We start from the raw sequence: 15,732 nt of genomic DNA on the forward strand, positions 1-15,732 counted from the left end.
TTTTAAAGTTTCTATTGTGAATTGAGTGATAGATAACATGGGAGAACATAGGTTTTACACTCATACTATTGTATTTCGTTTCATTGCAATGATTACAATCCTCTCCATGCATCATCATTCAACGGTGTTTGCTTCTACTCCCATTGGTTTTGCGTGTTGTTTTTTTTTTTTAATGTACACAAAAACACTCAGGAATCATTTAAACAACCAACCAAAGGGCACATTATTTTGCAAGCCTGCCTCCTGGCTGCCAACACACAGCCTTTCTCTTTCCATGAGTCTGGAGTCCTCAGCTGCTCTATCTCTCCATGTCATCATCCCTGCCTCCATCTCTGGTGTTGCTGCTTCTCTGGATAAAACTAGATTTCATTCATTTTTTGTTTTTTAACCAAATCTGTCAAATTAACTATGGATCAGATAATTAAGACACATCAAAAAGAAAGGAGAATGGGATTGTCAGTGCATAAGAGTAGCACCTGTCCAGTTGCTCCGGCTCATGACTATCTCATGTGTGTGTAGGAGAACTGTGCTCTGAAGGGTTTCTGGTGGCTGAGTTCTAGAAATAGATCTGCAAATCTTCTTTCTGAAGTGCCTCTGGGTGAACCTGAACCTCCACCCTCTTGGTTAGCAACCGAGTGTGTTACCCATTTACACCAGCCCACATTAGATCTATAGGAAAAGCAGGTCATCAGGGCTTTGGCACTGCCTTGCCATACTGAGCAGCTAAGGTGCTCCAAGCTCTTACCTTCCTCCATTGTCCTTCATTTGAAATCTTGCTGACCAAAGAGCTCTGATTGTGTGCTTATGTTTCCAGACTCTGCCTGTGAGAGGTTAGTAAACAAAAGATCCTTTTTCTTCCCTCATAGGCCAGAGCCATTAGCATTTAAAATAGCACCAAGTCCTTATTTACATTTTGATGTTTTTCATGCTTTGTTTCCTTAGTGCAAAGTCTGTTCTGCTACCCCCAGTTCGTCTCCCAGGCAGAATCTATCTTATCTGACATTGCAAAGCAGTTAACATTGATTCTGGTGAATAGTCTACTTAGATTTTTGCTACAGGGAGATTTTAGTACAAATTCACATATATTGTTTTCTGAACAAATAGAAAAATAAGTTTCACATTCCTCACAGTGGCTTTGCCAAGCCCGCTCTTTGGTAACTCACTGTCTCATTTATTTGCTTAATCTGTCACTGTTGCTCTCTCCCTAATACTTCATCCTTTATGCAGATTCTTTCTTGGAGCTGCCTTTGACAGTGGAGTTTGCCTAACTAATGGGGACCATATGGTCTGCGGTTACATTCCCAACAACATTCAGATTTGTTAGCAAATATTGGAGTAGGCAACTTGAGAAACTGGAGTGCAATGGACTGTCAGGAATTGGCATATTTTGACAGGTAAACCTGCTTCGCTGATCGCTGGGAACAAGTTCTGGTTTGTGCTGGTAGTGGCTTAGATGAACGAAGGTTTGCAATCAAAAGTACCAACCAGTTGGAGGATTATTCTTCAATGACTAAGTGTCCTCTTGTGTGACTCCCGTAACATGCTGTACATACTACCAGAGATCCATTTTCAATACGTAACTTGTTGTTAAGTGCCATCGAGTCGGTTCCAACCCATAGCGACCCTGTATAGTGTTCCCAAGAAGCGGCTGGTGAGCTTGAACTGCCGACCTTGCTCACACTGACACTGCAGCCCAGTGCATTAACCTTGTTTATTTTATGCCCCCTCCCTCTCCAGACTAGAGGACAGGAGTCAAGATCTTGCTAAGTGCTGTGTCACTAGTAAGCAGTCAAGGGCCTTGAACTTAATAACTATTTGATGAATATTTGGCAAATAAATGAATAAGATAATTTCTAGAATATCACCAATACCAAATATTTATACATTATACACTACACATCAGTAATTCCAGTTGTCAGTGAGGAGATTCTGAGTCATGGAAAACCCACGTGTGTCAGAGTAGAACTGTGCTCCACAGGATTTAAAGGACTGCTTTTTCAGAAGTATATCACCAGACCTTTCTTCCAAGGTACCTGGGAATGGATTTGAATCTTCAGGCTTTCTATTGGTAGCTGTGCACATAAACTATTTGTACTTTCCATGGACACTTTGTTATGTGTGGTCAAGTTGGTTCTGACTCATGACCACCCTGTATAGCGTTTCTGAGGAGAGGCTGGTGAATTTGAACCACCAACCTTGCAGTTAGCTGTTTGGCACTCAGCCTACAGTGCCACACCAGGACTCCTATAATGTTATAAAAACTTGGGAGGTTTCGTCCTACTCTCTGGCTCCTTTTCCTGTTATAGTTTGTTGCTGTTGGTAAGTGTGGTTGAGTAGGTTCTGACTCATTGTGACCCTGTATAGGGTGTCCAAGGAGCAGCTGGTGAATTCAAATTACAGACCACGTGGTTCAAACCAACCGACCTAGTGTTCCAGTGCCTACCCTACAGAGCCACACCAGGATGAGTTCAAACTGACCAGATGCTGAAGCTGCAGTTTAGTCTTTAAGATGCATTTTTGCCTTGAGGCAAAGCTCCATTCATCACCCTGTGGATGTTTGCTTATGGCAATATAAGTGAAACCTTTAGCAAGTCGACCTAGGTTTGATCAATTAAATACAGTTTTCTTGAAGATGACAAGAAAGAGAAACTAGCTTGGGAGCAGGTGGCTGAGAAGAGACACATTCTAACTTTTCAAGGGCCAGTCTGAATGTTCCCTTTTCTTTATAGACCTGCCTAGTGGAGTGCATCATGTCTTACGAAGGAGCAGGTTTATCCTCTGGAGAACAGAGCAGACAATGGCTGTGTGTGTTCTGGAGGGATTCTTGGGTGCCATATCTAAGGGTAGCAGCTTTTCCTTTCAGCTACTGCCCATTGCTATCTTGGCCTGGGCAAGATGGTACCACTTAAAGCTGGAAAGGCAAGCCCGTGTCTTCTATTGGGTCCAGAACTTGGTCTTCAGGGGATACAAAACAACCCTTGCATTCCCGTCTTCCCTTCCCTTCACCACTCTCCCTCCCAACATGGCCACAAGGCTTCTACAAACACACAAGAAACACTCCTTGTTTTAGAACACAAATACATAAATTTTTAATCTGCGAAAAATACAAAATGAAACCATGTACAAGTTATGTACAAACCCTTTTTACAAGACAAGAGAGTTCTCACTGGTCATAACAGATGACAGAGTTGAATAGACCACTTCAGAGCACCAGCATTTCTTCTTCCCACCAATTCCTGTTAGGTCATAGTGATGGAGAGGATGGGGATGGGGATGGGGATGATGGTGGTAACAAAGCCAACAATCATAATTGGAAGAGAGATGAACACACCACGCTCTTTTTCCTTAATGAACCTGTAGGCTGAACTCAGTGCATGAATACTTTGTTTTCCCCTTTGTCCCAGCAGAATTCAAGATCAGGTTTTGGTGTTTAATGGGAAAGGTTTCTTTTCAGCATCTGGGGGGTGGGATGTGAGCCAGAAGTTTTAGGAAGGATGTGATTATACCACCTGGGACTGGAAGGTTTTTAATTAAGGTCTCCAGGCAGATCTTGGTTTTGGTTTGAAATGTTGCAGTTCTGATCAAATGCGTCTCCAGTGGTACTCAGCGGAAGGAAGGAAGGGGAGGAAGTTTCTCTGGCTTTAGTGTCCACCTTTCTGGCCAGCCTCTCTTATTGCTGACGGCCTTCCCACAGTGAGCCTGCCGTCCCATGTGAGGAAGGCTCTGGGCTCTGGCAGACATGAGTCTGGCAATGTGTGCATTCTGTCTAATATTCTTAGTAATGGGGACTGGTAACACTTCCTAACAAGACACACTAGGGAGCATGGGTGTCACGTTCGTTGTCCCTGTTCTACTAAAGAGTATGGTAAAGCAGAAGAAGACACACAGAAATCCTCAAGGAGATAAGTGAACCAAAGGAAACCTTTGACATTTTGCAATCGACTCAGAAGATGGACTCCCCTACCTCCTCCCCCCTCAAAATAATCTCTCCTCATGCGTTTTAAGAATCTGGAACCCAAAGATGCCAGTATGTTTAGAAGGGGAGCAGGGATCCCTGGGATGGCATCAAAAGGGAGGGGAAAGAAGATGCCTTCATGAGATCCCTTTCTTTTGAGACTTTCTCCAGATAGGATGCTGGTGATCTAGATCACCTGTCCAACCTCATTTCCCATGGTATCCAAAGTAACCAGTGGGGACTGACTCTGTGACAAGCTCTGGGGATAAAGACAAATGAGTTCTTTACTTCTGGGTCACTATCTCCATGGACCTCATAGATGACCAATCATTTCTTTCTGAAATTTTCCCTTTCTTGTTTTCCATTTTGCTGGCTCTGGAGAATCCTAGATATCTTATCCTGTGTGTCATCCCTCAAAATTCCTTCTTAATTTTGTTCCCTTTAGGCTTTAAAGATATGATTGAATACGATGAGTAAAGCCCAATGTAGATGTGGACTTCAATTAAAAATAATAATATTGACTCATCATTTGTAGCAAAATATTACTTTTAATATGAGATATTAGCAATGGGCGCCACCCTCCTCTAAATGTCTTGCACCACAGGAACAAACACACACAAACTATTCATGCAAATCTCCATTGGTGATGGTGGTAGTTATGTGCTGTAGAGTCGGTTCTAATTCTCAGCAAGCCTGGGTAGGGTTTCTGAGGCTGTAAATCTTTATGGTTGCAGAAACCCTCATCTTTCTCCTACAAAACAGCTGACCTGAAGGTTAGCAGCCCACCTCATGACCAGAGCTCCTTAAATCTCCAATATATGCATTTGGGACCCTGCCTGCAAAAACCATATACTTCTTGCCTGCATACCTGAAACTCGGCCTCTTTCCTTGTCTGACTTCTGTCCATCTTTCTTGGCCACATCTAAATGTGCCTTTCTCTGGAAAGTCAGTCTTACTTCAAATCACAGTATTTCTTCCTTTTATTACCACAAACCCAATCCACTCTCATTGAGTTGGTTCCAACTCTTAGCAACCTTATATAGCGTTTCTGAGGTTATAACTCTTTACAGAAGCAGGAAGCCTCATCTTTCTTCTGTGGGTTTAAACGGTCAACTGTGCCATTAGCAGTCCAGCTCTTCTGTCTCCTACAGCATCACCAGGGTTATGTTAGCATCTGTCATATTGAAAGATGTTACTTGTCATTAGTGCCTGCTCTTTCTTGTATGGCTTGGTGAGGGTATTTGGCTTTTTAGTTGGAGTGTAAGCTTATTAGCAGCAAACCTATACTATGCTCACTCAATTAATCCCTTCCATTGCTTTCAGAAATGCTGACTGAATGTTAACTGGTGACTATCTGCACAACTGACAGAAAGTTTGATTATTGGGAACTGATACTAGGCAGTTTTGAACTATTGATTATGTTCTACAGTTTGTTGATGGTCTGCCCCATATTCTTACTATGCCAGTGTCTCAAAAATAGTATGCTTCTCAGGTTTTTAAAGAATTGGAATCTCTGCCTTTCCTTTCAACCTGTTTTGTGTGTCTGTCGCAGCCATTCTAATAACTTATCTCCCTCCCATAGCAGTGAGAGAAGTGTGTGAAGGAGGTAGCTGGAGTGGATGTGGAGTTGTTGACCTGGAGTATGCACCCTCTTGGAATTCCATGTTGTTGGAAAACATTTCAGTTTTGTAGACCCTCTTAGAATGACCACCAAGAAAGACAGACATCTCAAAACTTCCAACCTGAAAGATGCGCAGTCAGTGACTCATACCATCCCTTTGTTTAAAGAGTTCCAACTGCATGGTTTGGTCCTCAAGATGACCTACTTTCTAGTCCTTTCCATAAGCCTTCATATTAGTTTTCTTTGACTCCCCTACACATACACTTGTCCTACAGACAAAGAGGTGTATGTGTTGAATCACGTCTAGCCATGTGTCATTACGCCCCCTTTCCCAGAGATACCATCATTCCTTACATCTCCAACCTTGCATTTCCTATTGAAACACCACAAAAGTCCATTAATTACTATATTTGTCTGAATTCTGCCAACCTTATAGTTTCTCCTTTCTCCTTTCCAACCCCAAACACAGTCTCTCGGCTCCAGATACATGCTCCTAGCTGAGATGCTGTTGATATACTTTTGTTTTCATTCTTACTTTTTGAGGTCTTTTCTGAGATTGGTCTTTCTCAAGCCCATTTTTATACTAAAAAACTAAACAAAATAGGAAGACTGGTACAGGTAGTCGAACTCAGAATTCCTTCTCCAGTCTCACCAAATGGAGTTGTGATATCATGAAGCCTTAAGCTACTCTAGGGTGCATGTTTTGAGCAAGCTTTCTATAAAAAAAACAACTTAGGCTCTATAGTTTCTTGGGAACTAAAATTAAAGATTAAGGTATTCTCTGAGTTATCTTATATTTTCATGGCAATATTAATGAAAATATCAGCTATCAACAATTGAAACCGCATGGGTACCAACCAGTAGGAACTGAGTCTATATACACAACCAATATTGCCACCCTGGTACAAGCTGGCTAGAAATTATTGCTACTTACTACTCTGTCTGTAAATAAATGCAAAGGGACTCCTCAAATGGCCATGGATTTAAATGTTAAATCATCTGGATAGGGAAAAATGCCTTTTGAGTGGAATATCAGCTTATTGATAGCAGGTTGAATGGGGAGGGACAGAAAGGTAATTTACCAGGCAGGTTGTAAGTGAATTCTCAGTCCCTTTTGCTTCTTAAGAGGGTGAGTCAAGCCATAATTAGTGAAGACTCTTTCAACAGTCACAGTGATTGGTGATTTTAACCACCTTTCTAAAAGCAGTAAAATAGGAACAGACTAGGAAAAGAACAGATTCTGCACAGCATCTAAATTGAATGGATGTGTTTCGTCTTCCAGTCAAAATAGCTCACATCCCAGTCAATCGGTTGGTATTCTTTCATTCTCTCCTTCTGACCGCTCTCCTTTTCTTTCTCCCTGCCTTGCTCCTTCCTTTTTGACCAACAAGAATAATAAATAAAAATTAGATTTTTTGAAGTAAGGAGCAAATAATTGACTAGATTATTCATGGGAGAAAGAAAAGCAAATAGAGAACAAGGAATGAGGTGAGAAAAAAGACAGGTTACTTTTGAAGCCCAGAGCCATATTGGGAAATGTAAATGAGGAAACCTTCAGGAATTCATGGAACTGGACATGTGGGTTAAAGATAGATGGATTATTTGTAGCTGGTGGCCCTTGTACTCAGGAAGTCAGCCAGGGATGATACTGGGAAGAAAAACCTAGGAACACAGAGACAAATTAATATAATGACATTCCAAAGGGAAAGCCCAGGGACTAACGTATTTAAGAGTAATTCTATTTTGGAAGCCTGTACTGAAGGCCATCAGTTTGTGCTTCTACTTCTAAACTGCTTTGGTATGGAGAGAGAGAGGGAGGGAAGAAAGTGGGCACGTGGCATTGGGTTCTGCTTTCTGAAAATGGAAGATCATTTAAGTGGCCACCATCGCCTGACAGAGGAAACCAAATAGATATCACCAAGAACAAGAGTGAAGAGGAACCTACCGTTGTTCATGAAGGAAAGAAGAGCGTGGACTGACATGGATGTACTAAGGTGACTTCAATGCAAAATCATTATGGAAAAGGTCTAACTTTTAGGACAATTGCAGAAATCTTAGTAAGGGATTCATCCCACAAATTCATTTAGCTTCTGTTGGAAATCAAGAAATGTTTAGAAGCCTGAAGATAGACTGTTGACGTCATTTTGTCTTCTGAGTAGCCTAGTGATTGATTATAAGTAGTTTTCAACAATCCAATTGGACATACATTACATTCACGATACTTTTATAGAACTAATTCTACACGATGTGACGACAAAGTAATTACAGTCCGACGAGTCACTGCAGGACAATGCTTACACAGTGGAAGCACAACTACACTGGCTCTGCAGGGAGTGGACAGAGGTGGAAGCTCACTTTGCCTACGTTGGTAATTGGAGTACGTAGTGGACATGTGTTTTTGTGGTGATCTCATTGCTTTGTGCTGATCAGTTTTACTAATATGACTAGGTACAACAGGGCCATGGCCTAAATAATTAATGGAAGAGATATCATGAGACTTTGGGGGATACTTTAGTATGGTTGGTTTCTCCCAAGTGTCCACAGTGTACATTTTTTTCAGAAAACAAAACTATCACATCCATGCTTCTCCAGAGACCCTGATGATTGTATCGAAGGTTGATAATTTTGAAGTAGAAGGGTTTGCTAAATGGTTTGGAATGAAACAGCTGCTGGGATGACTTCACTGAGCATGCGTCAGCAGTCCTGAGACATTGTAATTGCATCTGACGGCTAGAAAAATCTTGTGGCCACAGTTTGAAGTGGCCGGCCGAGTCACTGGATTTCATTGCTGATGATTTTCAAAGGCCTTTTCTAATAGTCTCCCTTAAATGAATTTCTTGCTCTCCTTTCATTATTGTTGCCTTTAATTGTGTAGCATTGTGTGGATTTTTTCCCAACAACTAAAGAAAAACCTACAAATTAAAAGTTGGGCAAAAGTTGTCTCATTCATCTTAGAAATTATCTGACATTTAAACAAAAACTCAGTTACGAGGATGAATAGGTTAATATTCCTATTCATTGGCATTTAGAAACTTTCAGGCTAAAAGCTGGGAGACTTGGAAAATGGGAAGAAAGCTTACCAGACCCTTCCACAGTTGAAATTAGTTGAGTGGCTTGGAAATGTGAAGAGAAGCATGCCAGCATATAGGAATCTCTGTCATTTGAAAACGAACAGAGACGTGTGTTGCGTGCATCTCGACCTCAACCTCACATCCCAGACATGTTCACAACCCTCCTGGTATAGTTGGTTGGCCTGGCAAATCTGATCTGGAGATTGTAGAAAAGCTGCAAGAGGTCTTCCTTTGAGATATATGAGCAAAAGGATAAGAATACAGAATGTAAACTAAAACTAAAAAATATGTATGTGTGTGTATATATATATATATACACACACACACATACATATATATGTATGTGTATATATATATACACACACACACACACATACACATATAACTTCCAGCTGTGAAAACAAATAAATTTCCATTTATTAAGAGCTGGTGTTGAAGCATATCAAAATAGATATCTGTCCAAGACAGGAGCAGGTATTCAATTCACCTGCCCCACTCTCTCTTTCTTTAACATCTCTTTTGAATTTACTAAAATACATGTATACATTGTTGGATCGTTTAAAAATGTTTTCATCATCCACTTCCCCTAATTACAATTAATTGTGAAAGTGACCATCAGTCTCCTCAAAGGAACACAGAAAGAAGATAAATAAATATGGATTAAGTCATCTGGCCACTTACTCATTTTGATTTTGCATTGTTTGGATGTAGGGAAGATATTTGACAATGGAAAAAAAAAAAAAAGAAAAATATATTTTCTTTCTAATAAATAAAAATAGTTTTAAATGCTAGAAGCTATACATGACTATTTTAGTATGTTCATTTATAAATGAAATCATTTCCTTTTCCAAAATACATGGAAGCAGTATTCAAGGCAGACAAAGAGAAAGATTTGTCTACTTTATTTTTCTTACAATTCTTGCTCATCCTAATGTTTCCCCCAGTGATTCAGCATGTAAGAGGAAAAAAAGTCACGTCACCATTTATGGAGTTTGTCAGGCTTTAAAAAAATAGTCTGGTCTCGTGGGAGTCAACATTCATCTTCAACTTCTCTGATTGGTGGAATCAAGCTGCTTGTGGATTTGTATTGGTTGATCTGGTTAGCCATGTGGGTACTCATGGGCTTGATTTGAATGTTTCTGGGATAGGCATTATCCGATTCATCTGTAAACCATTTCTTTTCTGCTAAAGGGCAAAACGGATAGAGAACAAGAAGGAAAATAAGAAGCTTCATTAGTCCTAGGGTAAAGCCGTTGGAAAGTTCATTGAAAAAAAATGCAAAAAGGTAACGGATAGAAGCTGACAGTGAGTAATTGCTAAGAGAGACAGTGCAGTGTAAAGGGAATCCCAGACCCTTAAGCAGACCTTTACTACCTATAACAAGTGATATACCAAGTGTGCCATTGGAATTTGGAGGCTCGTGGATAGACCTCAGGGAATACAGTGGGATTGGAAGATGAACTCTAACATTATTCACTCGAGTTACTTTAGTGGTTTGAAAAGCTTCCGTGGGGACAAGATGCTGACTCTATCAGATATTGTATGTGGACATCACTGGAGGACAAAGCTGTCCACCCATCGATTTGAGTGGGATGAGTAAGGACCATATCCCAGCTATAGAGTGAGCGATCTAGAATGTTGTACAGGATCGCCTACTCCCAGCCTTGATTAGACTTTGCTTATAGCAAACAGTTTGTCTCAACTGTACCACATTTCTTTTGAAGCTAGTTTTGGGGTCTTAAAGTAAGCACACTGAGAGTGAGAAATCACAAGACTGACACAGTTTTAAGAGAATTTGAAGATGGCTTTCATTTCAAGAGAGAAAACTCTGGGTTCCTGTATAGTTTTGATGAAAAGGATTCCCAGAGGCAATATCTTAACTGAGTAGAAGAACCCAACTTCTCAACAAAGAGCTCCATGAAATCTTGGCATTTCATTTCCATCGTAAATACAGAAATGGCTTGGGGGTAATGCTGAGTCAGGGTATCCGGGGGCTTGAGTGAGAATGAAAACCATCTAGCATCTTCTTACCCTCCATCTCTTTCTAAATCCCCATTTCTAAAATGGAAATTTTCTGGGAAATCAGTTGTGTGCACAGATATGGATGGACTAGGCAAGTCAGGCATTCTAAGTTAGAATCCTTTTTGTGGCTGAGGAAAATGAAAACGAGCAAAAGCTACCCTGCTCTGCTCTCAAACACATCCCCTGCTGTGAAAACAGGGCCTTCTCCAGAGTCCTTTACTCTTCTGATGACTGACTTGTCAGTGGTCCTGGCCTGGCTTATTAATAGAAATTCTCACCTGGCTTATTCGGTATGTGTGTGCGTGTTCGTCCTCTAAACATTTATGACCAGCTCAACACCGGTCTGCTTTTTTTTTCTCCTTGGTCCATTTCTTTCTCTGTTTTAAGTGCCCTGATCCCTCAATGAAAATGCAATATCTGGAACTGGGATGTGCCTGGGAGAAAAACCTTGATACCCTTTGTTTGGTAGCTCAGTTTACACCCCAGTAAACTTGCTACCTCTTGGGTCTTCCTCCTCCGCCTCCTCTCTCCTCTCTGGTTCTCTCACCTATTCTAATTAAGTTCACTTTGATTTGAACAGATTGGACGATAGGAATTCTTAATGGTACACCCTCACAGTGAAGCTAACTGATTAAGTGCTTTAAATTATTCCCCCTGACAGAATGATAAAGTTACAATCTGTTCTGAGATGATCTACAGCTTGCCAGACTCCTACAAGCTTCTTTCTACATCCATTTATCTTTTTGTCAAGCAGAGGTGTTTTTTTTATTTTTTTTCTTTTTCCTCCTAAGCTTCAATTCCTTAGATCTTTTAAAGTCATCAGCACATCTGAATTATTAATGAGGCTTTAGAGGCAAGGCTTCCGATGGGCTGGTTAGAAACGGTTGTATAGAAATCTAGGTCTGTGTACACATCAAAATAATTTCAGCTCCATTTAAAAAACCATTTAGTTCAAGTGTGACATAGATGAACCATTATGCATTTGTGGAAACCAATTTTTTGTGATCTACGATTAAAACTAACCTTTCAGAGAGGAGTAAAGTATGATGGTTATCATCTTTTAAAAGCATTGCCAGACCGTGGAAACACTTTCAAAGTCGGACTTTTTCAAATGGTTGATGTGTAAAGATGATTTTCGGGGGAGTGGAGCCTGGTGTTTGTGCTGTTTGCCTGAGTTGCCCTTAGCTTTGGCTCTGCCATTAGGCAGATTGAATGTGCACAGGGATTTAGCGCTAGTATGGACATGCCAGGTTGGATGGGAGAGTGAGCTCTGCTGATGGAAACGAGCAGGTCTTTTGGGTGAAAGACTCAAGACAGCTACAATTTGCTGAAATTTTTACAACTGCTACAGAGAATAATTGTTCAGAATTTAGTCTTTACAGTTCAATTCAAAGTTGGCATTTTGACCTTTCACGGCACAGAGAATATCAATTTCCTTCTGCTGTCTGCAAGAAAGAGAAAATTATTCTCATTTAAGCTCCTCTCTTTCCTTTAAAATTTCCTGTAATAAAAAACAAAAACCTAAGCAGAGGAACTTCTGTGTTTTGGTCATGAAGCTTTAACTCTGGAGAGAGTTAGGTTAAAGCATATCTTAGTGAGAAGTTGGGGTTTTTTTATGCCTGGGAAACAGCTGTCTAATTCTGGTGCCGTGTAAGATATAAATGTATTTGTTGTTGCAGACTTGGTTAAATAAGATGTTGGGGAAATGGTAAGATACTAATGCTATGAGCATTTTACTCCAAAGTGTCTGGTGGCAAAGGTATTTTCTGTAAAGATTTTCACACAGAGTTCGGGGAACACACATTTTAATAATTGCCAGTCGTTCGGCTTCCATGGGAAGAACTCTAAACATGGCAATGACTGATTGGTTTATTGAATCTTGTCCTCCAAAGAAACGGGCCACACAATTGGCCACAAGGAAGAGGATTCCAAGAAGGAATTCAAATAATTGCTGAAGTGGTTAAAGGACAAATCCAAATGGCAGCATACATTCCAGGATATTTTCACCCGTAATATTAAAAGGGCAAGCTATCTGCGGTGCCTCTACATTGCCAAAGAAAAATAGCCCCTCTGCTTAATATACTCTGAGAGTGTGGAATGCCTGAGGAATCCCTGTAGGTACAAACCCTAACCTGAGGGAAGTTGCTATCACAAGGCAGTTAGTGGGGTTAGGTAGGAAAGGAGTGGCATTTCACATTGTCTGTGGCAAGTGGGCTAATAGGGAAAGAGAAACTATGGGAAAGTGCTCCTAAAAGACGCTGGGAGAAGAATGGTACTGTCTTAGGGAGGTCCTGAACTCTCCCCCAGGAGTAAGCAATGATGTGCAGGTCAAGGAAATGGTCCGGGGTAGTAGTTTAAAGTCAAGCAGGCCTGGTTCGCTCACATCTTTACTTAATTTATCTTAATTTTTCTACTAAGAATCCTGGTTGTGGTGCTGTAGGATAAAGCACTGGACCACAAGATTGGCTTAAAGCACAAGGTCGGTGGTTCAGACTCCCTAGCAACCCCTTGGAAAGCCTAATAGGGTAGCTATGAGTCAACAACTCTTCTATGAAGAGTGGAGCTATTTGGTAGAACTTTCCTTCATATTGTTGCTAGGGAAAAGGGAGCCTAGGCACATCTGTCCCTTCCCACAGGTGCATGGTAAGTCAGTGTGAGCTGTTAGTCATTATAGGATCAGTAATGGAACCCTGGTGGCCACATTTATAGACTTGAGTTTAAAGTGCCACTTGGTCACTTTCTGCCTATGTGATTTTGAACAAATTTGTATCTTAGATTATTCATCTTTTTAACAGCTTCAGGACTGTAAGGTCGGTTTGAACTGCAAGGTCGGGGGTTCAAACTCAACAGCTGCTCCTCAGAAACCCTATACAGGGTTGCTCTGGGTCAGAACCGACTTGATGGTATTTAACAACAAAAAATAACAGCATCTATCTCTAGTCCCATGAGGATTAAATAGATTAGCATGGTATGTCACGTGCGTACAAGAGTGGCTCATTGTAAGCGCTGAAGTTTCAGGAAAGCATTATAGTTCTTAGTTACCACCAACTCCATCCCCAGCTCAGCAACCCCACGTACACTGCAACAATTTAACACTGCCGTATCCCAATGACTGTGGATTAGACTTCTGTAATTCATTGGGTTTTCATTGGCTGATTCTCTGAATTAGATTACTAGATCTTCCTATTCCATCTTAACCTTTTAGTATCGGTTGTTGTTGTTAAGTGCCTTTGTTAAGTGTTCTCTGGGTTGTCAGTGGGTTGTCATTTCCGACTCATAGCAGCCCTGTACAGGGTTTTCAATGAGCGGCTGATGAGTTTCAACCACCAACCTTGTAGTCCAGTGCTTATCCCACTGCGCCACACCAGGACTGGTTAGCACTACAGATACAAAAGGACTCGGATAAAGTTGGATGGCACTTTTCAGGTGTGATTGCAAATGATGCCCTTCAGCAGGGCTGGAGAATATGGCTGGAGTAGTGACCTGAACAATGTGGGTCATGATGGTAGCGTTGACAGAGGAGGATTTGGCTGGATAGTCCTCGTGGGGGGCAGTAAATGAGAAAAAGAGGTGACCTGATGTCAGGTCTGGAGACTTCAAGGCTGCCACCCTCCCATGGCCCCGTGGGTCTCTCAAATGCTGACGCTTCATGTGAAAGGCACCCTTTCCCACCTGAGGTGTCACTAGCTTCATCACTGAGATGGTGTGGCCAATCCAAGTGCCAGAGCTCTTTGAGGGCTGCCTTAGTCACCTGGACACCCAACAAGCAGAGGGAGAAGCAAGCTGTGCTAAGAGAATCAAGTCTCTTTGCTGGCTCTGTGGGTTGTCAGTACTGTGGGATTTAGCCTTTTTCATGTAACTACTCCCCAGAGATGAGTGCAGAAAGGGAAAGCAAAGGCACTTGGAATAATTGGCCGCCTTCTTACTGCACCACACACCGGGGAAAGCTAGAAGAGAAAGATCCCAGTTGGATAAAGATAGCAGGTGAGAACAGTAAGGGTGAACAAAGAGCTCAAGCCTTCAAAGATAGAGCGGCATAGATTTCCACTTCACATTTCTAGTAGATGGTCTTGTGCTCTTCCTCGGCATGCTAAACCCCAGTGCCCCCATCCATACACAAAACATCCTTTTCTCAGCATGGGCTAAGTGTGGCTACTTTATAGAGATGAAAATAATTGGTACCCAAGCTGGAGCAGTTTCCATTGATGAAAACTGTCTCATTCCTTTGCAGTTTTCACCCATGAATCTATCTGTCTGTTTTCACCGACAGTCTAATGCTGTGGTTTGCTGGACAGAGCAAACTGCCCTCTCCAAACCCTTCTCTGTGACCCTGAGTCCAGCCAGCCAGAGGGCAGCTTCTTCACTTTTCCCTTCTGGGTGCCAGAGGATAAGCACTCTTGGTCTGTGCAGCCTCCGCCTGGGAGACATAGTGAACCAGTTCAGTGACAGCTAACTCTCATCATGTTATGACAAAACAGGAGTGGGCTGAATGGCGTTGATTGAGATGTGGATTTGTACCCTGTCTTGACTTTCACAGGCTCCAAAGTTTGTGTACTCTCAGATTTCTCCTTCAAGGAGTCTGTTGCTATAGGAACCTAGCAGGTTGATTTAATTATCTCTATTGGGATGCAGGTACCTCTAGGCTTTTCTCATGCTGAGGAAGAGCCAATACAAAGGCGTTTCTGGTCATCAGGGAACTGAACAACCTGGCAAGAGGTACAGTCAGATCCTCTGCCTCCGGAGGTCACTTGGCAGTTCCTCTTTCTCAGAAGCAGCATATCCAAGCTTCAGAACGTGCCAACTGCCTGGCAGCTTTGTGATACCCTGGAGGTGTTCATTGTCTTTTTTAAAAAAAAAAAAAAAGTCAAGGGGGCAAGGATAATTTATAAAATGACTATATAAGGTATAGAGCTACTTAAGGTAAATTTTATTTCCAAAGTATATTGAGCGTCTATTGTGAGTAAGGTTCTGGGTTACAATCTTTTAATATTCACAACATAGTTTAAAACTTCTCCCAATTATGCTAGAACTCTAACTATACTTTAAGTATAAAATACCCAGCT

The 15,732-nt window shown here is 41.4% G+C and overlaps 1 protein-coding gene across 25 annotated transcripts in view; it reads right to left on the bottom strand.

Moving 5' to 3' along the window:
* Nucleotides 1-9,677: 9,677 nt before the first annotated feature.
* KCNMA1 (potassium large conductance calcium-activated channel, subfamily M, alpha member 1) overlaps nucleotides 9,678-15,732 on the bottom strand; it is a 1,077,241-nt gene continuing 1,071,186 nt past the window's right edge. For 8 of the 25 annotated variants that reach the window (XM_006837434.1, XM_006837429.1, XM_006837425.1 and 5 more), the window contains one exon: nucleotides 9,808-9,832. In XM_006837434.1, coding sequence (XP_006837497.1) covers nucleotides 9,808-9,832 — 25 coding nt within the window. Of the gene's footprint in view, nucleotides 9,833-14,529; nucleotides 14,532-15,732 lie in introns of all 25 variants that reach the window. The other 17 variants (XM_006837418.1, XM_006835937.1, XM_006835933.1 and 14 more) reach the window with 4 other exon arrangements.

This window comes from Chrysochloris asiatica, unplaced genomic scaffold (genome assembly GCF_000296735.1).
Source record: "Chrysochloris asiatica unplaced genomic scaffold, ChrAsi1.0 scaffold00020, whole genome shotgun sequence".
NCBI lineage: Eukaryota > Metazoa > Chordata > Mammalia > Afrosoricida > Chrysochloridae > Chrysochloris > Chrysochloris asiatica.